Source organism: Vanessa tameamea, chromosome 26 (genome assembly GCF_037043105.1).
Source record: "Vanessa tameamea isolate UH-Manoa-2023 chromosome 26, ilVanTame1 primary haplotype, whole genome shotgun sequence".
NCBI classification, from domain to species: Eukaryota; Metazoa; Arthropoda; class Insecta; order Lepidoptera; family Nymphalidae; genus Vanessa; species Vanessa tameamea.
The window spans coordinates 6617074-6641404 of NC_087334.1; the positions used below are offsets into that span (position 1 = coordinate 6617074).

The 24331-nt window shown below is 32.2% G+C and overlaps 1 protein-coding gene across 5 annotated transcripts in view; it reads left to right on the forward strand.

Moving 5' to 3' along the window:
* Positions 1 to 12659: 12659 nt before the first annotated feature.
* LOC113393854 (zinc finger protein rotund-like) overlaps positions 12660 to 24331 on the forward strand; it is a 167470-nt gene continuing 155798 nt past the window's right edge. For 3 of the 5 annotated variants that reach the window (XM_026630943.2, XM_026630945.2, XM_026630944.2), the window contains exon 1: positions 12660 to 13022. In XM_026630943.2, the coding sequence (XP_026486728.1) occupies positions 12846 to 13022 (177 nt within the window). In that variant the 5' untranslated portion in view covers positions 12660 to 12845. The remainder of the gene's footprint in view (positions 13023 to 24331) is intronic. The other 2 variants (XM_026630946.2, XM_026630947.2) reach the window with 1 other exon arrangement.

Here is a 24331-nt window from a genome sequence, read left to right on the forward strand (position 1 = left end):
GATTTTTTTTTTTAATACAATTAAATATTACTTAAGTATCAGTTATTAGATAATACAAATCAAATGAGGCAAGTAAAAGCTCCTTGCATCTATATCGAAATTAATGTATTCCATCTTTATAATCGGCCTGTATCAGTCCATTGCTGGACATAGGCCTCACTCAAGGCGCGAAACTGAGCCCGATCCTACATCATCGCTCCACGGTGCCACAGGTCACCCTACAGTTTGTCAATTTACAATTGTCAAACTCTAGAACCTATTTGCCCCAACGGTTATCGGTTCTTCTATCAATCTGTCGAGTATATTCCAAAAGGTTAAATTATCAAAATAATTCTTCAATGTGTACGCATTTTAGATTTCAAAAATGTATCAGTTTGGAAAGAAATGCCTGAGTTCTGAGGAGAAATGGCGAAAACAAGATTAATAACTAAAATAATTATAACTTAATTTTCATCTCTACATCTAAGCGGGGAATATATTATTTGTCCTACATCTATTATGGTTCTTGAACTTATTCCAAGCTAGCTTTATTACCAATTGTACCAATTTTCTATCTATCTTTCTAAATCTATTTAAAAAAATGACTGTTATTTTATCTATCTAAGGTTTTTGATCCGACTTGTATTTTGATTTATTAACATTTAAGGGGTTAAGGCTTGATTACGTTATTAAATAATACAACTCTATAAAATGCGTTAGTATTCTGTATTGTTGTATTTCGTGCAATAATTATTTTTAATAAATTAACACGTGTAATAAAACTCGTGAAAAATATTAACTCTTGAGTTTATTGCTACTTTTATAATAAAATTAACATCATATACCGGTGATAGTTTGTATTTAATTTAAACCTATATAGTTCTTATATGTGCCTACTTGAATAAAGAATATTTTGATTTTCATAACGGGTAATCTTCACACTGAAGTCTCTTAACAAAATAAAACATTATCAGCCTTAGTTATGTTTATGTTTGCTTAGCGGACACTGGTTTCTCTCTTTCTGTCTGTTTCGATTAACCCTTTGAAAGAGCAAGACACAACACTGTTCAACTAATTGAACAACAGTTATTGATAATGTCTAATATTACATTTATTAAGAGTTCATTTGCTTAAGCGCGAGTCTCGAGATCTATTAGTCAAATTTCGGAAAGGTTTTCATTGCCTTCGATAGCCAATTTATTGAGAAAAGTTAAAAATAATATCGTTATTGAATAGAAAAAAGGGTTAAGCGCCAAAATTTTATTATTGGGAAATGAAGTTTAAAGTTAAGTTAATATACCTCATAAATCTAATCAAATTTATTCAAGTAAACATTGTGAAATGAAGCATTTTTGAATCGTCGATATTTAAATGCTACCACCGTTACGGAAAGCAGCCTTCGGCGAGAAGAAACGGCTAGAAACTCGCATAGTTGCTCTTTTCAAATAAACAGATTTACAATGCTGTTTTTTTACAATAATTACTGTCCTGTGATTGAACCTGAGCCTAAGTCCAGGCGTTTTTTTCTAAAAAGTATTGTTTTAATGAATAATAAGATTTATTTATAAATTTAGTCTTAATAAACTTTTTAAATATAGTAAATGGTAAATTGATTATATTTCCCGGTATCTTATTATATATGCGTATATCATTGTCCAAAACGTTCTCTGTACCGTAAGCAAACGGAAAGTAGGGATTACAAGTTCATTCATTTCATAGTATGTATATCAGCTTTTATGGAATATTTTTATATATTCTACTGTATAAACATTATATTATCATAAATATATTGTGAAGCGGCCGTTAATACACCTATTTCTTTAAATTTTTCGCGTAACTATATTCTAGGGCTAATATTGTAAATTGTTCGGATGGCTCTTTTCTGCAGAATAAATACTATTTTAATATCTGCTGCATTACTCCATAACAACGTTCCATATGACATAAGACTATGAAAATTACTAAAATAAACTAGTCTAGCAGTACTAATTTCTCAAATGTACCATTGGACGCTTGAGCGTTTCCTTTATTTCCACTGAAGATATAGAAATATCAAGTAACGACTTACAGGGAGAGAACAAATATGCGTAAAAGTAAAGATTTTAATACAATTTCGTGTACAAACAAGAACTGTATATTTTTTTATTAATATCTGGAATATAATGGAATATCGCTTAATTTTTTAACAGTTCATGTCTGATATGTCGCAGGCAGGGATAGGTCGGTTGCATTTTAATAAACAAAATACATATCATACGAGTTTGATTGAATGAAGCACTATTAATTTTGTTTTTGCAGTCTCATTGTTTTTAAGGCTTTTTGTTTTTAGTCTGTGCCCACAAATAAAGAAGTATATTTTTATTTTACAATATCTAAATAATCTAATATTTAAAACTGAAACTATCCGGAATAGGATTTCGACGGATTCAGGCACGGTTACGGATACGAATTTATTCGAAATAATAATAGCCGTATCCGAAATCGGTAAAATATTATACACATAGCCGTATCCATATCCAGAACCGAAATAACACTAATAACTCACATAAATTTTAACGGAAAATTACAGTTTAAAATCCACAATTGAAATTTCGTGAGCTAATATCGTGAACCTGCATGCGGTTGCACTTCTAGTACTCGACGTTGCCCAGCAGTGGGATTTTTTTGTCCACACACAGAAACACAAAGGTATATTACATAATTGCATTTAGTGTATACGAGATACATATGTTATATAAACTCTACACGGGACACGATTGTGAAATGCCAAATAGTATTAAGCATCAATTACAATAATCATTTAAGGAAACTCTCATCTAAATAACGTATTAAAGAAGGTTTTATATCACGAGTGAAGTGGGAAGCGTGTTTATCGAATAGTACTGCAGCTGGTCGATAAAAATTTTAGCAACATTGTCACTAAGTATCCGTTGCACTAAGTCCCTTATTAGTTCAATTATTTTTATGACTTTATGTTATACAGCGTGTTCGGCATTTCCTATAATAAAATAATGTTGGACAACATTTCATAGAGTTTTGATTTTTAAGTATTTTAATGATATTTTTAATTTGATATAGTAATGAAAATTAACATTTAAAAACGATAATGTGGGATGTGATTGTATTGTGAAAATATCTATATGAATGTGATTTCGACGCGAATTTTAAATTTCGAAAGACTCTTAATTTTATTACAACCGATCTATTTGTTTTTTTTTTTAGGAAAAAGCAAAGATGTTAAAATCCACATTATACACCGATTCAATTCTGTCGGGAGTTAATAAAAAAGCGTTATCTCGTTCTTTCACGGATAAATAATTACCCAGCGTGTTAATAAGCATTACGTTTAATTATCTAGTCCAAATCCAAGATTTCATGTCACAGATATGCAAAAATTAACATTCGATATTTAAATTACAAAAAAAAAAAATTACAATAACATGTAAACACGAATGTGCTATCTTTAAATTGTTCATCCAAGCGTTTTAAGTAGTTTAAGTGTTATATTCAAGCGAGCAATGCCCATGATTTCATTTGCAGAGACTATGAACAATTTCTGCCCTTCTGGATTTTGAATAATCCGATTTAAACGTTGCGTAAGTTTTTATTGCGAAGATTTTGGATAGCAATCCGTAAATGTCTTACAGCTGGAAACATAGACGACTCGATATAAATTTACTAAGACATATTATAATATATTTTCAAGAATTTCAATAGTAAAGTTAAAAAACCCATCTGGAGATGAACCATTGTTTGTTTTAGCAGATTAAATAAATAAATAAATATTGGACAACATCACATACATTACTCTGATCCCAATGTAAGTAGCTAAAGCACTTGTGTTATGGAAAATCAAAGATTAATACTATAATGACCTTTAGATTAGTATAATTAAATAAATTATATGAGATAGTATATTTTGATAATGAAATGATTGACAATATAAATTACGATTAAACATACATTTTTTTTTAAAGATTTTTTTCCGCTGAGTTTCGTTTGCCGGTTCTTTTTAGATCAGGCGATATTTGACAATCAATGAGCAAGAGTCTTATCATTTGAATTTAAATAGCTTCTTTTTATCAAAATCAAAATACACTTTATTCAAGTAGGCTTTTACAAGCACTTTTGAATCGTCATTTAACAAACTGTATTAAGTTGATCTATCAATTAGGAATGTAGACTCTACCGAGAAGAACCGGCAAAAAACTCTTTACTATTTTTCAACATTTAAAATACAAAGTTATGTTAGTTAAATATTCATATATGTATATATTATATCCTGCCTGAAAGTCCACGTTTTTTTATCATCTATGTATATCTATGTACATATGTATATAATAGCGAAATACCACTCACTGATTAATCATGAAATCTCAGAAACCATAACACCTACTTGAAATTTGGCAGGTAGGTTCCTTATGGAGCGTTTTTACGAAACTCCGCTCCCAATGGGGGTAAAACAGAGGTTGGAAGTTGTATTAAAGTCCTGTGTTTTTGAAGTAAGAGACTTGAAATTTAAAATATATGCTCTATCCATGGTGTGGAAGTACTAATAATGATTATTTAGAAATCAACCCCAATTTGGGGTTAAAACAGGGGATGCTAGTAATATATAATTTAGGATAACACGTTCTTTTATATCTTCTTAAGTTAGAAGTTACATTCGTCATTGTCTACAAAACGTTATAAATATCATTCTAAATCATAAAATCATCAAACGAAATATATTACTTCGTCAAACGTAATATTTTCCTCGCAACATGTATTTATGGTGAGTTGTTTTCGTTTGATTTTTATTATTTATTGCGCAGCTAAGTACCGACTAATTGGAATATTCGCGCAATTGTCTGTTTTAATTATTAACGATTTATAATTTCGGCGATGTTTTTATATGAAATGATACATAATACGAAACCGTTTGAAATAAATAATAACACGTCTTAGTGTATTTATATATAGAACAGTTGTTTTGGTTGGTTTTCTGTAAGTTTGCTCATCGCTCAACCGATTGAAACTCTATAAATGTTCTTGATAATTGCGTGAAGGTTTTACTATTGACTTAACTGTAACAGTCAGTATATGGGTATCCCATTGCTGGACTAACGCCTCCTTTCCCTTAAATGGCACAGCTTGGAGCTAATTCCACCACGCTGCACCAACGTGGATTGGATACAAATGTTACAGAATTTCATTGAAATGATACACGCGGGTTGCCTCACGATGTTTTCCGTCACCACTGAGTACGAGATGAATTATAAAAACGAATTAAGCACATGGAAAATCATAGGTGCTTGTCTATATCAAAGTAATATCAATGTATATATATAAATCTAAATTAAGAAATTCAATATTAAATTATTGATTGCCAAATTGTACCACCAGTTGGTATGTACCATCATGCCATATCCAGTAGGATGTCATGTATTTGCGCGTACTACCGTGTAGTACCGACGGTCGGCCTGTAACTCCACGCCTCCCTTGTGGGTTTCAGGGTACTTAGAATCTTTTCAATTCCTTCGCCTTCAAGCGCCCTAGGCTGCAACAGCTTACGATATTTATCACGTTTTATTAAGATGTGGAAATACGTCATTGACCTTACCGATGAATACGCCGCGAGAAAATCTCCCCTGTGCCCTGCATTTAGGTAGAGAAGTGTCACACGTCCGTTCAGTAACATCTCGTCCCGCACAGATTTATTAGTCACCAGACAAAGTTATTTAAAAGACAAATTTAAAAGCAAAAATCGATGTTCTGCTAAAATAAGCCAATAATAATAAATATTCGACTGCAATAACAAATGTAAATTGAACAAATCAGTAAAAACATAAACAAACCTTAGATTATTTATTTCATGCGATTTGCTAATAACTCCGGTATATTGTACACTACTAAGAGTTTATGATTAATATACGTTTATTTATAATACAACACTATTAAATTTAACTATTTATTTCCACTTTAATTTTACATCCAAAATTCCGATAACAGCTTCGTCGACGTTCAAAACGCCATTTTTTCGCAAATCCATGGTGAATATCATAGATAATCAAGCTCTCGACCAATGATATCGCGTCAATTTGCTGTCAAATGTTGTTTATTTGGCTTTTTTCCTGTTATGGTTAAGTTATGGCAAATATGTTTTAAATTTCAATGAAAAATAAAATATTAACATTGTATTTGGCATATTCTATAGTAATTATAATTAAATAACATCTTATAAAGCGTTAAATTTGAATTTTTTTTTTTCGAATAATAATAATTACATTTAGCTTATAACTGTTTTACCGTTCATTTACATATTCATGTTTTTTTTACATTTATATACTATAAGTAAATACAGTTAATTTATAATTAATTAAGCATAACAGATAAAAACTATAGAATTCAGATCAATTAAGTTTTCTCAAATTAAAATAAAAAAAACTCGTTAAAATTAATTAAATAATAAATAATTACTAATTGAGACGAAATCTCGTTGGCAATGTACAGCGAAACTATTATACGTACATTGTCAAATCATATTTAAAATCTAATTTCCCATAAGTAGGGGATTTTATAGTATTTAAGGCTTTTTCGTATTAAATTACCATCTTTAATAAATGAATAATAATTGTTGAAAAAAAACATCATTTTTTTTCAATTAACGTATACTTTTTGGTCCGTTTCGAAAACTGGTTCTTCCATGCCACTTCTCCCCTACCATATTTGTGCTTAAGTGTTTCTTAATTTCCAACGTTACTACTTAAGCCCTGTGCCATAGCGTGATATAATTTGGTCTACAACCTTTCACCGTGTCTATCTTATGTAAAGATATATTTACCAACCAGACTGCTTGATCCTAAGGTTAACTCAGAATACGAAATGGCCTTAGAAAAACCGCGACAACGTCCAAACATAATTTTACGTGCATTTTAAAAACGTTTATGACATAAAAAAATATTAACAAATCCTTTGAGATTTTATATGAAAGAATTGAAACACGAAAAATTGCAAACTATCCTCAACAACAATGATTAGGTTTGTACTGGACTGGACTTTGACCATTTTAGAACTCATTTTGTACTTTAGAATAACAACAATCCATTGAAAAATATACCATCGTGTTTAATATTACTTGCTTACTAAAAAGCCTAAAATCGAAACTCATAATATGCGCTCAAAATGAGCAATTCCAGTATACACCGACCAGTCAGCCGCGATGCTTTGTCAACGACAGACCTCGCCTTAATATACCATAGTTTATTACGTACGATATTTATTTAGTACGATATAAAATAAATTCTCGTATTGCCAGCTTAGCATAACATACATTAAACAACATCAAATAAATGTATCTATATTACGGATGTTTCCATTCCAATTTTATATTTTTATTTAAAATAGTTAGGCAGACTGACAAACGGGACAGCTGATGGTTTGTGGGCACTACCGCCCATAGAAATTGGCACTGTAATATCAAACATCCCATATTTTTCCACTACCAATCGTAATTAAGTATTTATGTCCATAATCCATGAAGTTACACTTAACCATGCCAATATACTTTTGGGTGGTATAGTGGTAGCCAATTGTATGTACCATATGTACATATAATTCCACCTCACGAGCCGAGATGGTCCTGTGGTTAGAACGCGTGCATCTTAACCGGTGATTGCGGGTTCAATCCCAGGCAAGCACCACTGAATTTTCATGTGCTTTATTTGTGTTTATAATTCATCTCCCGCTCGGCGGTTCAACAAAATTCTGCCACATGTGTATCCTGCATTGGAGCAGCGTGGTGGAATATGCTCCAAAACTTCTCCTCAAAGGAAAAGAAGGCTTTAGCCCAGCAGTCGGAAATTTACAGGCTGTTAATGTTATGTTATAATTCCACCAGTCAAGATGAAAATTTCAATAATGTCCCGGTTAATATACTTAAGTGTCTAATTCTCGGCGTTTGATGCTATCAACGATTTTAATAAATCTTTATGATTAATTATAAATCGTTACGTGGTTTACACGTGTTCGGTTTGCGTCAAAGCTCATATATCATATTAATATATAGTATATAGTAATACATGTAAAATATGTGAGTATCTATATAAAGTGTCATATTTAAAATAATGAGATCAATTTTTTTTTTCATGGCATTGATTGGCCACCAGCATATGGGCCACCTGATTGTAAGTGGTCACCACTGTCCATAGACAGAAACGCTGTAAGAAATATTAACCATTCCTTACATCACCTATGCGCCACCAACCTTGGGAACTAAGATGTTATGTCCCTTGTGCCTGTGATTACACTGGCTCGCTCACCCTTCTAACCGGAACACAACAATACAGAGTACTGTTATTTAGCGGTAGAATATCTGATAAGTGGGTGGTACCTACCAAGACGGGCTTGCACAAAACCCTACCACCAAGAAAAGGTAAAGGCCTCCTCCAAAGATGCCCATACATCTCTATCTCTTGCTAAGACAGTCCAGTTTGGGCCGGCTGTCCATCTGAGATCATCTTCCCATCTAGTTAGTGGTCTACCTCGGCTTCTCTGGCCCGTCGGGCCCTTCCACGATGTCACTCTAGCGGTCCATGTTTCATCTTTATATCTCGCGACATGGCCAGCCCATTTCCATTTCAGTTGTAGTGCATGCGTTAGAGCGTCGGTCGCTTTGGTATTCTTATTATATCTTACTTATCTATCTTCCTTATGCTGAGCGTGCTTCTCTCTAGCCCTCTTTGACAGGTACCGATTTTATGGGTGGCTTCAGAGGTGAACTTCCACGTCTGGCACCCATATGTCAAACGTGGTGCCTTTGTTTTGATGTCTATCGGCATATTACTTTTAAATATGTCTCGTAGTTTCCAATATTTAGTCCACGTTGATTGTACCCTTCTTTCTATTTCTAGTGTGCCGCTGTTTTTGTCAAAACTTATCAATTTTCCCAAGTAAATGTATTTCTCAACATGCTCGAGTGGCTCTCCATTGATAATTATGGGTTTTTTTCCATCTGTCGTTGGTCATTACCTTGGTTTTTGTTAGGTTCATCTCTAGTCTCACCTTAGTACTGGCTTCGTGTAGAGACTCTATCATGTATTGCATCTGGCCGACTGTCTCTGATAGAAGGACTAGGTCGTCTGCGAACCTAAGATGACTTAAATAATTACCTTTTATATAGAGTCCTAGTTTATGCCAATCCAGCTCACTAATTATATTTTCCAGGATTGATATAAATAGTATGGGAAAAAGTGGGTCTCCCTTTCTTACTCCTTTTTTTATAGGAAAATTGTCGTGGGCCGATTGTCTCGAGTTTGTTCCTACCTTTATTGTTATTATATATACTTTGAATGGCTTTTATGTATACTTCCTCCACTCCTTGCTCTACCAAGTTTTCCCATATGCTATTGTGTAAACGGAGTCGAAAGCTTTTTGGTAATCAACAAAAGTCAAATATAGAGTTCTCTGCTGTTCTTGGTACTTTTCTTTGACTAGCTCAATTATGTGGATGTGGTCGATTGTTGAAAAACCTTTCCTAAAGCCCGCTTGCTCTACCGGTTGTTTTGTTTCTAGTGTTGTAGTTATTCTTTTGTTTATAATTGTAGAGAACAATTTGTAGAGGCTGGGTAGTAGGCTGATTGGTCTATAATTTTCAACATTCTTGGGGTCTCCTTTTATATACAATAGTATAATATTTGCTTTTATAGTTATTATCGCTTCGTTTGTGATGTTGTCAGAGCCTGGACATATTTCAGCTTTAAGTTTTTTAATTGTTTCTATAAGGCTAGTATAAAAATAAAATAAATCATTTTAAATTCTATTTTCTATTTTATGGTGTATTAACTTATATGGTTTAGTTCTAAGATACCGCCAGAAAACAACACATAGAATTATTGTGTGATTTGAATGAGTCAGTTCAATAACTTCAGTTCCCAAAGTTCTTAAAGTTCGTGGCGATGTAAAAATGCTTAATTCGTGTGTGCCGTACAAGGAATATCACCAATTTTATTCTACGGCTTTTTAAGATAGAAGTGACTTGCTATAAATTTAATATAATTTATTAAAATGATGATTTAAAGTTGCTTATAAGGGAATATTGAATAAAGTATTATAGGGAATAGTTTTCAACCGAGACTTTGCCCTCGTGTCTAAAAGGGAGGGAAGTTTTATGTACAAAAAGTAGCCTATGTTCTTCCTTGGCGTACTGTGATTTAGTGTAACAAACAGACAGACATTCGTATTAGTACAGATAAGTGATTTTAATATATTGTTAAAGCTATCGGCTACCCTTTTTATTATATTATTATACTTTATATTGGGATATATTTCGTGTATTTAAATGTTTTTTAAATTACGTTGTGACGTCAGCTTATGGCTTCATCGTCTTCACAATCATATAAATCAATTTCAGGCGTTTCGTTATCACAATTCTTTACACATATAATACATATATATGCTCTACATATATATTTTATATATACTAAATATACATACATCGTCTATTGTTTGATCATTTTTTAATAGAATTTCCCGAAATTTGACAAGATTATCCATATTTAATGAAAGTTTTCAGGACACTCAGAAATGTATTTATCAATAAAATCGCACGGACGTAGTCGGTTGTATAACTTGTATATAACCACAATATTATAATATTATATCAAGTCTTTTATTATTTATACGTCTCAAAAATTAGTGGCCAACGGTTGTCCTCTAAGAAAACGCACACAACCAAAGTAGTATGACGTTTGGGGAGTGTCAAGCGTAGCTGTCACGCACACCAAGATGATAAAGTTGGCTCGTTTTCTTTTTAGTTATTTTGTAGTGCCACCCTCTATCTATATATATAAATACTCTGAGAACAATATAAATGGCGAAATCTTTATATATAAGAAGTAGCATCTTTATATAAAGGTCCATCTTTCAATTATTAAAGTATAATTTTTCCATACAAGTCTCGCTTAAAACTCTTTTAAAAAGTAGGTATTAACGGTTATTATGCATGAGAGAGATCTGCCAAAATATCAATGGGCGGAGCGCCTGGGCGTGTCTAGGGGCGTGGCTTACCGGTTATTGAACCCTAGAGGATGCGATAACAAGCCTCTATATGGTGAGGTTTAGTAAGACCATTTGCAATTCTATGACCGCTAACTACGGAAATCCTTGTTAAATACGCAATTAACGTTCTTAAGCACTGGTATTAAAGTTTATAATAGCTTATCAATGTACCTTCGTTGTGCATGGTGTTCTTAAAGACGTCTAGTTAAAGATCAGGTTAATTTCTGTAAAGATAGCCTTAAAACTGTGTTTAAATTAAATTATGTTTGGACGACTTTTGAGGTATTCCGGGTATGATTAAGTTATCGCTCCGATATTTTCTGTTCAATCCTTATGTCATATTTCGACGATTAACTATACAGATAACATTTTTAATTTTTTTTTTTTAATATTGTAACATACACGTGTCAAAAGGTATTCTGACACAGATGTTTTTTTAATTCCGTAATAGTAGAACCTAGTGCATTCAATATGTAATCTTAATTACTATATTTATATATAAACTTAGATACTATGAAAGAGTGTAGAATATATGTATGTAGGTGTATGATGTAAATTATTTTGAATACCTACTGGGTATATATTTTCTAATAATTTGCTACTACAACTATATTAATACAGTTATGAACGCTTGTTATAAGTAGATGTTGAAAAAGAGTAACTATTTACTGAGTTTCTTGCCGGTTCTTCTCGGTAGAATCGACATTCCGAACCGGTGGTAGCTTTACTTTAAATAGTTTGTTAAATGGCGATTCAAAAGTGCTTGTAAAAGCCTACTTGAATAAAGTATATTTTGATTGTGATCGAGTGGGTCGATGGTCCCCTATATGTACATACATATCGGACTATCGGTTTTACACAGGGAATTAATATAGAAAATGATATGATATAAATATAATTTATACCCTGTAACACTCACGAATAATATAAATTTCTACCAGGGTCTTTTTTTTTAGAATTAGATTATTAGTTCTGGAGATTAACAATAACTAAAATAATTAAAATTAATACAGTCTTTGCCTCAGAGACAGAGCCGAATTGAACTTGGGCACCTATGAATTTGGGGCCCTTTTGATATTTTTTGGTTTAATTTGGTAAATTGTTGGTTCTTCGGGGCCCTCTCAGGATGGGGGCCCGGGGCACGTTCCCCATGTACCCTATCGTAAAGACGGCAACGCTCAGAGGCGGGCTTTTTCATTATATTGGTTACGAGTTGCCCGTTCCAAAGTCAAACGATTAAAATAAATATTTTTTTAATTTTATAAGACACTAATAAAAAAGGCCGAGAGGCCGAAAATTAACAATGATGTAAAAAATCAAACTATTGCTAAGAATCATCCGAATGACGTTAAATTTACCTACAACAAAATCTTTCAAGCCTTATAACCGAAGGTATGCGTCGGTACTGCGTATGTTAATAATGCTATGTATATTGTTTCAGATGCTGGAAAGAATAAACTCGGACGAATGCGTCGCTATTAAATTTACAATAAAAAAAATATACCCGTCATGAGATGTACTTAGTGCAATATTAATATCAATTAACTATATTAATAATTCAAATAATAATTTAAATGGATTCAATTCAATTGAACAGTGCCGTTTTATAAACATATTATTTAATAATTCTTATTATTATTAATAATTGTTAGTGTTCGTATTATAAATGTAATCGGATAAGTGAACTGTGTTAAAGTGAATATCATAACAATGACTTGAACTTAAATAAATTAATAATTTATTTTCAAATTAAAATTAACATGATAGCAGATATAAAAGTGTAACTAGATTGAAATGTTTTCAAGTGTTTGTGATAAAATGCGGTATTTATGAGTGACTGTTGCGAACAGAGCTGCGGGATGTACACCACGTGGTACAGCCGCGGGGAGGGTGGTATGCACCACCACCAAATGGGGCAACTGTACCACGGCGCGCCCATGATAAAGACGGAGGCGGGAGTAAACAGTGACTGTATGATGGCGGTTGATTACGCTCCACCCATTAAGGTTAGTCTAGATAATTTTAAATTAATATCTTATAATTTATACTGTTAAGTATGTGTTGAAAGTAACTTTGTATTAAGTAACGTACTTAGTACTTTGACGTAGTCTTATTCTCTTAACTTGGTGGTAGGGCTTTGTGCAAGCCCGTCTGGGTAGGTACCACCCCTCATCAGATATTCTACCGCCAAACAACAGTACTCAGTATTGTTGTATTCCGGTTTGAAGGATGAATGAGCCAGTGTAACTACAGACACAAGGGACATAATATCTTAGTTGATGGCGCATTGTCGATGTGAGGAGTGGTTAATATTTCTTGCAGTGCCATTATCTATGGCGTTAGTGAAAACTTACCATCTAACGTCATTTAAAAAAAAAAACTAAAGTCCACTTACGCTAAGAGAATTAATACTCTGTTTCGAGAACAAATTGTCAAATGGGTTTCTCTCTTAAGAATTATAACAAGAAATTTAATGATTAAATACTGTCCGCTTAGAAACTATTTATTTATTTATTATGTTTGCTAGTAATTTTTACATAGGTCATTCTTACATACATATACAATTATATATATTCTAAATTATGTAAAATAATTTAAAAACAATCACTACATGCTAATTAAACTATTAATTACTATTGCTTACCACGACAAGAGTGAAAAAAGATCAGAACAAAACAATGAAAAATGAGAAAAAAATTAAGATTCAGTCATAATAATATACTTTACTTCACTGTTAAACAATTTTGATCATTGTATGTTTTTTGTAAATTGTCTTCGAGTTTCATTATAAGATATGTACCTAATTAAATTCCACGTTTACCGTTGTATGTGCATATTAGTTTATTGTACAATTTTAATAAAGTTTACTGTATATTTACCTAATTAAGGCTAGAGTAGTCAATCAAAGACATAAATTATTGTTTAATTATGATTTCTCTTTCTGTCATAAATGATTTGGCGTGCGGAAGAAGAAGACAATACTATTTTACTAATTGTGGTAGAGCTTTGTACGACCCTGTCTGTTTAAACACCACTCACTTATCAAATATTCTACTGTCAAACAGTAATACTCAGTATTGTTGTGATACTCCTAGCATTGGTATAAGGAACAAACACAAACTTGTTACTCCTGTTACTCAACTGCTTAGAGTCAGTAACTCTTTTGTGGGGCAATGTATACGGTTTTACAACAGGATTCCAGAAAGCGTTCAAAATGATTCTGTTGCCAAATTAAAAAAAAAATGTGAAGGAACGCTTGTGTGCGAAAGGATACTATACAATTAGTGAGTTTATGATTGTTAGCACACCTTGGGGATGAAACGATCGCCTCCTGGCTATTTCTAATCATATTCAATATATGTACTTAATTAGATTGATAAAAAAAAAGACCCGCTGAGTTTCTTTCGCCGGTTCTTCTCAGGTCAGGGTGTTTCCTTTTCCGAACCGGTGGTAGTGTTAATTTGACTATCAATAAGTAAGTATAATGCTTCTATATTGAATAAAGGAATTTGAGTTTGACTTGAGTGGATGAGTGAGCTAGTTTAACGAGCATGAGGGAAATAACATCTTAGCTCCCAAGGTTGGTGGCGCATAGGTGATGTAAGGAATGGTTAATTTTTCTTACAGCGCTGATGTACATGGGAATTTATGACCACTTACCATAAAAAAAAAAACAAATTGCCGGCAAAACAACATTTTAAAAAATAGAATAGACAGATCTCCAATAAAAGTTCATAACTGTAATTTTTTAACTAACTTGTTTACTAGACTAGAATCGATGAGCCATATTTTGATTACTAATACAATTAATTTCTATCAACGAAACGAAACTTTATGCGTTATGTAATACCGAGTTCAGAATAAGATTTAATCTTGATTTATTTATAAGAAGAACTAACAAGTATTACGTTTATGTTTTTTACAGTCACCTTTTACTCATATAAAAGAATCTTATTCCGCGAAAAACTTGTAAAGCAGTATTTGTAAAAACTAAGCTATGCCTCGAGTTATATTCACTTCATCCCGCATCAATGCGTAAGTTGCGTTAGTAAAGCTGATCGTCCAGTGCAGCGTTTGCTATACGATGCTATATTCACATATTTTTCATTATGCAGTTCAAAAATATTATTCTATGTTAATTTATTAATTTTATTTAAACCTTTATCCTATTTCTTGATGAGCTATTTTTTTTTTAAATCACGTGGATTGGTTTGAACGTAACAGAGATATTTTATTATGAAACAGAGATATTTAAACATGGGCTATCAGATTTATATTATTATTATTGAATATTTTTTTATTTAGTTTCATTTTAACATTCAAGTTATATTATATAGGTTTTATTTTTTATACAATTGGTAGTCAAACGGGAAAATGGCCTCTTTATTGTGTGGAGAGGTCACCACGGCCAATAGAAATCGGTGTCGTATTTAATTTAAACTATTTCTTACATCGACAACGCGTCATCAACCTTGAGGACCACGAAGTTATGCACATTGTGCTTGTAGTTATATTGGCTCACTCATCCTTCAAAGGGAACCCAACAATACTAATTATTACTATTTGGCGGTGAATATACGATAAGTGGGTAGGACTTACCAAAATGAATTTCTACAAAACCTTACCAGTAAAAGTATATTTACATTTTATGAGTCTCAATTAACTCCGGTCGGATAGCTGTTCCATCTTATTTTGACTCTACAAGACCAACACACGTACATGGTACACACACATAAAGTTAATCTGATTAGTAAATAAGGATTTCTGAAACAACAGCAAAGAGTTGAATTATTTCCTAGTGACTTCGTGCTCAGAATTCAGCAACGCATATGATATTTATAATTTTTTTTCTGTGTACTCTGAATTAATCATAAATTATTATTTTATGCATCGAGTCTTTGTATAACCTTAGCGCACCCTCTATCTTCTTATATCTCTCATAACGTTGTGGTGCGCATGCCTTAAATGCGTTTAATGAGATAGTTCCGTTCCTATTAGGTTTGGTTCGACAGACAGACACTACTCTTATCATTCGATATAGGGAGTAAAAACGCATAGTATAGATCTTTAAATAGTACATTTTACATTCCAATCGGAAGCTATAATATGTTTGTGAGTTCATTAACCTTATAATTTTTTTTTCCTTGCATCTTATTCTGGTATAACCAATGCATGCTTAGATCTTCTAAATAGAATAAGTACGTAAAGTTAGGTATATAACTTCAATCTATGTATTATATTTATACAATATGTAATATTTATTATTTATTTAATTTTACTGCCTCGTTGGTCGTAGTGCCTTGATATAAGGCCGCAGATCCCGAGATTTTGACTTCAGTCCCTAGGTCAGGCCGATAAAAAGTTTAATTGGGCTTTTCCGTCGAAAAATTCTCAGTCGCAGCCCAAAGTCTGGAAGTTGGTAGTGTGTACAATCCCGTACCTCGCAAAGCGAGCAAAGCCGTTGGTGCACCTGAACTATTTCCGGTCGGGTCGGTGTAACTGCTAAAATCATCCATAAGCAATCATCCATATTTCTCATTTATGTCATACATATTTATACTAATGAATAAACGATATAAAATTATTATAATTACCTACATTTTCTTGCTAAACGCACTCATTATTTTTATGAATTAATTCCACCCGTAGGAAGCCAGGGCGGGTCGCTAGTATATAATATACTTATAAGAATCACTTGCGGCTATGTGCATGCGTGCTTACGCTAGCATTACAAATTTAAATTAGGAATAAAATTTGTAAAGAAATTGCCCATTTATAAATATAAATGTTTTTATCTTAAACGAAGCATTTTAATTAAAAAATAAAATCCAATCACCAAAAAGGAAACTAAATGAAATAAACATTTAAAATAACAACACTGTAATTATTATCCCAGCATCCTCAACCGATCGGGATGCTTCCACGATCATCAGCCGTTATCTTAAACTTTAATTACACCGCCACTGTTAACTCGCCGCGCAAATATGTCAAAGTGACTTGTTGTAAATCTAAACATAACAGAGTTAATGTGGCTCTGGACACACGAATGGGAAATAGTCCTGAGCTCAAAGCAATCTTGTGTTCATTTATTTCGATAGAGCATATAGGTAGAGCAGCGCGTTGAATTCAAATTAAGACTTTATAGGAGATTTTTTTTTTATATAGAAGACGCCTAGGGGTCTTATTTTTGTAGTAGGTAGGCGGATAGGCCAATGACCGCCTGATGTTTAGTGGTCACCACCACCCATAGACATTTACGCTGTGAGAAATACTAACCATTCCTTATTGCTAATGCGCCACGATGAATACCTGATGAGTGGTTGGTACCTATCCAGACGGGCTACCCTACCAACTACTTTATAAAAAATAATATAATTATGTTTTATCGCCTTATTACATGAGCCGAGATGGTTAATTGGTAAAAACGCAAGCATCTTAATCGATGATTGCGGGTCAAAGCCAGGTGAGCACCGCTGAGTTTAAATGTCCTCCTCAAAGGGAGAGGAGGCTTTAGCCCAGCAGTGGGAAATTTACAGGCTGCTAATGTTATGTTGTTATGTATACCCTGAAACTGTTTCGAATAGGTATTCAATGAACATACATTATTTATTCTAAGTCAATTGTTGGCAGCTGCATTTCTTACAGAAACAATTATGAGGCTGTTGTTAACTTACGTTTATCAGTCTTCCATGCTGCTTTTAATTAAAAATTTGTTACATATGTATCTTCCAATACAATAATATTATTGATAATTTTGAATAATAACAGTATTACAAAGGTAATACTCATTTAAATTATATAAAAGGATACACACATTATGTAACGATGTTTTAATTGCGATGCGAACATTCGAAATTCGAATTCTTTTTTTTTCTCAAAAAAAAAAGCAATTGTTACGACAGCTAAACCAGTTTACAGCATTCGTATGAACCGTGCATTTGTTTTTATTTAAAATTAACGATGGCTTGACATTTTAAAACGCTAAATTAATCGCCTATGTTAATTTCTTAAAACGAGACCCACCGAAGAGTATTTATCAACCAATGAATGATTTAATCACAGCATGCACAGATTTCATTTGCTTCATTTCTATTTATAATAGTTAAATCTCGCGAAGCGCTTCAGCGCTGAAAGTCATAGCTTTGTAATTTTATATTTTCCTAAAATAATCAGAGCCTATTGTTATATAAATATATTTGAATACTTACGGATATTACAAAAGGGAAAGTTTAAACATATATTGCACAAATATCTCTTTAATAAAAACATTAAATAAAACATAACCTTTATCCCAATTTTTGATAAGCTATTTCTTTACACTTGCCTATATATTGTAAATTAAATTTATTGTTAAATAAATAAGATTTTTATTTCTTTGAAGTGTATTTAATTTCCCTGATAACATTTATTTATAGATTCAACCTAACTTAACATAAATACAATTTTATGAAAAAACTATAAACTATATCATAGAAATATTAATTTTATTGTTTTGTAATTGGCAAATTAATAATAGCAATTATATTAAATTCATTATAAATTAAATGATATTGAAAATAAAATATTCCGCGATCGAAAAGTTTTCTAAAATTGAAGTAAGAAAATAAGTAATTAGGTAAATAAGTAATTAATTCCTTAAATAAAACATTATTTTCTTACAGACTTGAATGCAACTTGAATTTATAATGACAGAATTTTATAACAAAATTACTTAAAGCGAGTCGAAGATGTAAACACCAGTCTCACTTTAGAATATTATTACTATTAAAAAAAAAAAGTTTTTATAAATATCAGACTGAGAAGCATTCTAGATCATTCCGAATACCTTCCAAGTAATTAAAGATTTTTATTTTTTATTGTTTAAACGATAAATGATGGATATACATTTAAAATAAATCCCGGGACGGACAGACAGCATGCTTGCACGTCCCAGACTCGATATATTTACTTTTAATTATAACTAGTCTGCGAGTTAATAATTGAATTTATAATTTTATATCATTGTCTGAGAGAGCACACTCATAGCTTTAAAGTCATTAGTCGATCAGCTGACTTGGTGGTAGGGCTTCGTGCAAACCCGTCTGGGTACCACACACTAATCATATATTATTTATAAAGAATGATTCAAATTACTTACGGTCCTAATGTCTGTGATGGTGGTGACCACTTATCAACTGGCACATTCACGGCTCGTCTAACAATTTCTTTAAAAAAAAAAAACTCAAGTTAATGAAAACATTTTTATGTCCTTGTGTTTATAATTCAATTCGAGGTTGACAGAGATAGAAATATTTTGAGAAAATCTGTACGTTTCCTTTGGAATTTCGGCGTTCATTTATCTGCAACGGCCTCCACTAAAGATCGGTAGAAGAACCGTGGTACATTTGTAGAAACGTAACATACTGCATCAAAAGTGGTCTTAACACAAGTAAATTCGTCCAAGTGATTTTATTATTGGGTCAATTGAGATTACGATGAGGAGTAAACATTTTGGTTCCTCTGGGTACTTAGATTAGTTTCCCCAAAATCAAATTAAATTATTTATTGCCATGCTACTTACAATTCTATTCAAAAGATGAACAAGTCAGAGTTTAATTATAGAACTTACCTATAGATTCTTAAACGCTAATCAATATTGCGCGCCTGACTCTTGTAAATTCTAATTGGTCGATGGGTGCCGACGACGCTTTAATGACCAATGAGCATTTTTTTACAACATAAAAAAAAACTCTATCAACCAATCATAATCAACGAAAGTAATAATTGTAACAAATATTTACAAAACGCAAGTTAAGTATGAACAAAAAGAACAGCGTTCGATTTTTTTAAACGATTCAATTAAAATTATCAACAATAATTTACCTCTCGGCGTTACCGTTAAATGACAATTATTTTAATCCAGCTGTGATTTTTTAACTATCATCTAGGAAAGCCACGCATCGGTACACAGGGTCACCCGTGCCTCGATGAAAAACGATCAACCTGTTCGGCAGCCGACACGCACGGTTGAACAAATTGTCAACGGTTTTGGCGTCGGGCGATATCTTGCATTAACAATATTTTTCTTTTTGTATCGTCGCTGGTATTTTTATTTTTTCTTTTTTTCAATCGTTCTATTGGTGGCGAGTGTTAAGAAAAACTTATCACGTCGCGGCTACGTGAACAATCATCTTGTTATCTGTTGACTTAGCCACTTGTCCGGTGAATGACCAGATCCATTCATACTGAGTGAATGGGTGACGATGCCCTGTTTCATTGTGGTTGCAGTTTTCAATTTCTTGCTTATTATATTGATACGACATATTATTTAAATTATTGTTACGGATAATAACAACCTCCTTGGTTAGATATTTAAGGATCTTAATCGTTTATTTTATCTGTGAAAAGAACAATTTTTTGTCTCCAGATATACACAAACAGTCTACATAAACAGTTGCAGTGATCTGAATTTCTTGATCCTAATAATAAATAAAATAAAATACCATTTCTAAAATCTGATTTTTATTTCAGTTGGATTTATGTTGAGTTTATGATGAGTATCTGATTCACAGTAAACCCCTTAACACCATCTAGGTCATTATTTACGTCATACAAATCCAAGGAAGCCAATACACGATGGATATATATTAACTAGATTATAGAGTACCTATGACGTCACGGCCTCATCAGATGCCACCCCTATGATTCAAACCACCAAATATTATTGTAAAATTCAATTTTAAGATTTGACCACATACTAACACGTGAAGATGAATAAAAGCTTGTAATTATAAAAATGGGAGAGTTTCGCCCAAAAACGTTCACTGCTACTGGGACATAAAATATGACCTCCTTAACTTGAAAATTTTCTAAATAAGCACTTTCATGCCATATACCTTCATACTGCAAGAGGAATAAATGTCGTGTGATTGAAGGGCAGAAGCTTTTAGAAAATTTCTATTAGAACTGGAGTTTCCGTTAAATAAAAAATATTTATATTTAAAATTACAATAATGATAAATACGTAACTAGATGTACGTTTATTGTTGTTACGTGTACTTGTCTTCCAATTTATGTGTTTTTTTCTGCTTGTGTAATATTATTGTTTAATCAGACATATATATATTTTTTTGGTTACTAGCTCACCTTGTTTTTTTATTTTACAATTTTATTTTTTTTAATTTTTGCGTATGTTATTTTTCATTTAGTATTGAAAAAGTTACTGTGTTTTTTTTATAAATCAGTGCCTCGGAAGGACCTAAAGCCGTTGGTCCGGCGCCTGAACTATCCTATCGGATTATAGGAGTGAAGGAATAAGATTTCGTGGATGAAATGCGAGGATTCGAGATGTGAGGTTGGCTGATCGCTCTTAAGATTGGCCGCCGTTACTGAAATTGATCAGGACATGCCTGCCTTAAACAAATAAACTTTTGTGATCAAAACAAACCCGTAGTAATTAAAAGACAGGTTCCGTATATTGTGAATTTAAACAATCAAATCCAAAATACAATAAACACTGTAATATTAAAATGTTAAGAATTTTAACTAAACAAATTTAAAGCGAAATGCCTTCCGAAGTTATTTTCTACGAAAGTATTTAAAGAAAAAAAAAATCTATGAATAATCATTAGGTCGCCATATTTGTGTTTATCGTGAACCCAATATGGTCTCGCGACGAGAAAACTTTTCGTTTCACTGACATATACAGTTTAAATTAACATAAGAGCTATATATTTGTATAGTTATTTGATGAATAAACCGGTATTATTGCAATATTTATATATAAATCTTCTGTATGTGTGTGAACTGAGCTCCTCTGAAATATCTTTTGATGTTTTTTTTTTACATCTTATGTCGATGCCTTGATACGTTTGTACCGGGAACTAAGCCCCCCGGGCGTCCAAGGAAACGATGGCTGGATGTCATGAATCAGGACATGAGAACCAATGGACTTACAAAGAATGTCGTTAAAAACCGTACAAAATTTAGGCTTAGTCGAAAGTCAGACTCTGGCAATAGCCAGGATTAATAAATGCCAGGCCGTAGAAGAAGGTAGTATTGCGATAGAGAAGTAAATACCGAACGAAGACACCCAGGCGAAGACAGGTCCGCAGCTAGTATATTTTCCAAATGACATCCACCTAAAATTGTCTCATCCATTTTTAATATACTAATACACTTTTAATATTTACAAATCAACAATTCTTATTGTAAAGAGTTTTAATTTTAGTCGACGTTATGGTCACCTTTCTCAATAGACACAGGCTCTATAAAAAACATAAATCACTTCGTCTATCGTCGAAGTCAATCAATGAACCACCCACCACAGAATCTAAATTGATTTTTTTTTAATTTTATTTTAGAGAATTAAAAAATAAGTTGACACTCATACTTATTATTACTTATATTTACATGTATTTATTAGTTTTAGTTATAGATTCGTGTTATTTTATTAATTATTACGGCACCGCCTACTTCGTATTCATTCATTCATTCATTTGGATCAATTACATTAGGTTACATTAGGTTTATTTGGATCAATGTTGTATGAATTTCTTTTCTCTGTGTGGTGTACAATAAAGTATAAAGTAAAGTAAAGTTTATCATCCAAAATTCCACTGATACTAATTACACAATTAATAAAATAAAGGTAACATTTTACTATCAAATGAGATAAACGTATAATAAAATATATTACTAATACAATTATGGATAATATGTAAATGTTGTGATACTTACTGTGATTAGTTAAGTCACCGATGAATACTGGCTCACTCACCCTTCAAACCGGAACACAGAGTCCACTAGTAACATGACTGATGGTTTGATACAGAATGATCGAATTGATAAAGATGGAAGCTTTGTCATTTATTTTCAGGGTGAGATCTCTTTCACAGTTTCTTCATAATACGAATCTTCTGCCAAATATATTAAATCAAAAACAACATATTTTTATCCTAATAATCTCATTTTTTTATTGCCATTTGATGGTCACCACTACCGCATATATGGCGCTGTAAGAAACATTAATCTTTTCTTACTAATCACCACCAACTTTAGGAGCTAAGATGTTGTATCCTCTGTGTCTGTCGTTACGCTGGCTCACTCACCCTTCAGACCGGTACACAACAATAAAATTGCTCTTTAGCGGTAGAATGACACTTTTTATAAATCATAAAATATCCATGTAATATCAATAATAATAAATGTATTTATTCCGTCCCACCGACATAACTGTTAATATTGTTCACGCCTTAATAATAAGTGCAATTGTGTTTGGGAGGCAGGAGCCCAAACTAGGTTACTAAGGGTCTCCTGTTTCCCCCTCTAGGATAGGAACTAATTATTTATTATTTCTTAATAATAATAATATACGATTATATTTATAAATCATATATGTTATCAATGAATAGTAACTCCATGATCCTTCATTTATAACAAATTATAATCCTTTAAAGTATTAAGCCTATTTATTAATATTTTTTAACATAGTATGTTTTAAATTTTTTATGGGTAGATCTAAGCATATACAATCTGAAATCAAAGTAATTCACCTATAATCTATTATCTTCGTAAACTCTATTTCAGTTACCTTTTGCATAACTTACGTCTAAGATTTAACACAGATTAAAAATACCGTACAGAAGTAAACAATTCTTTTCTAACCGATTCTTCGCAGTAGAATCGACATTCCGAAGGTACTATTAACCATGTAAAATTCAAAAAATTAAAATGGTTCAAAATCAAAATAAACTTTATTATAGTATGCTCGTGCAAGAACTTTTGATAAAAGGTTAATTTTAATATCAAGTTGATACCGGTTCGGAATGTTAATACCGAGAACTGGCAAGAAAATAATTGTTATTTTTAGTATCATTGTAACAGGGTTGGAAAACAAAACTCATTTGATTTTAATATTTAACAGAGTTTACTAAAAAACTTCGTTGTATATTCAAAAATAAAAAGCCTCTTAATGAAGATATAATGACTATTTCAATTTCACGGATAATACTGTGCGCAGCACTGGCTGCGTAAATAACGCAAAATCAATAAATAATTGATTGTAATTATAGCAGATAAAATTGTGCACTTTTAAATTAAATTAAAAGCAGCATTGTTACACCCGACACTTGCTGGATTCCTACGATGTTTTACTCTCACCGAGCATGTGATGGATTGTAAACGAAGATGTAGCATAATATCACAGGAAAGGTCAATAAACTCGGATTTGAATTCATAATAATCAATTAAGAAAATAAAAAAAAAAACTATTCCATTTTTAAATTATTTAAAACACTGCCCATTCACGACTTCTATCTGCTCGATCGTCGACTCA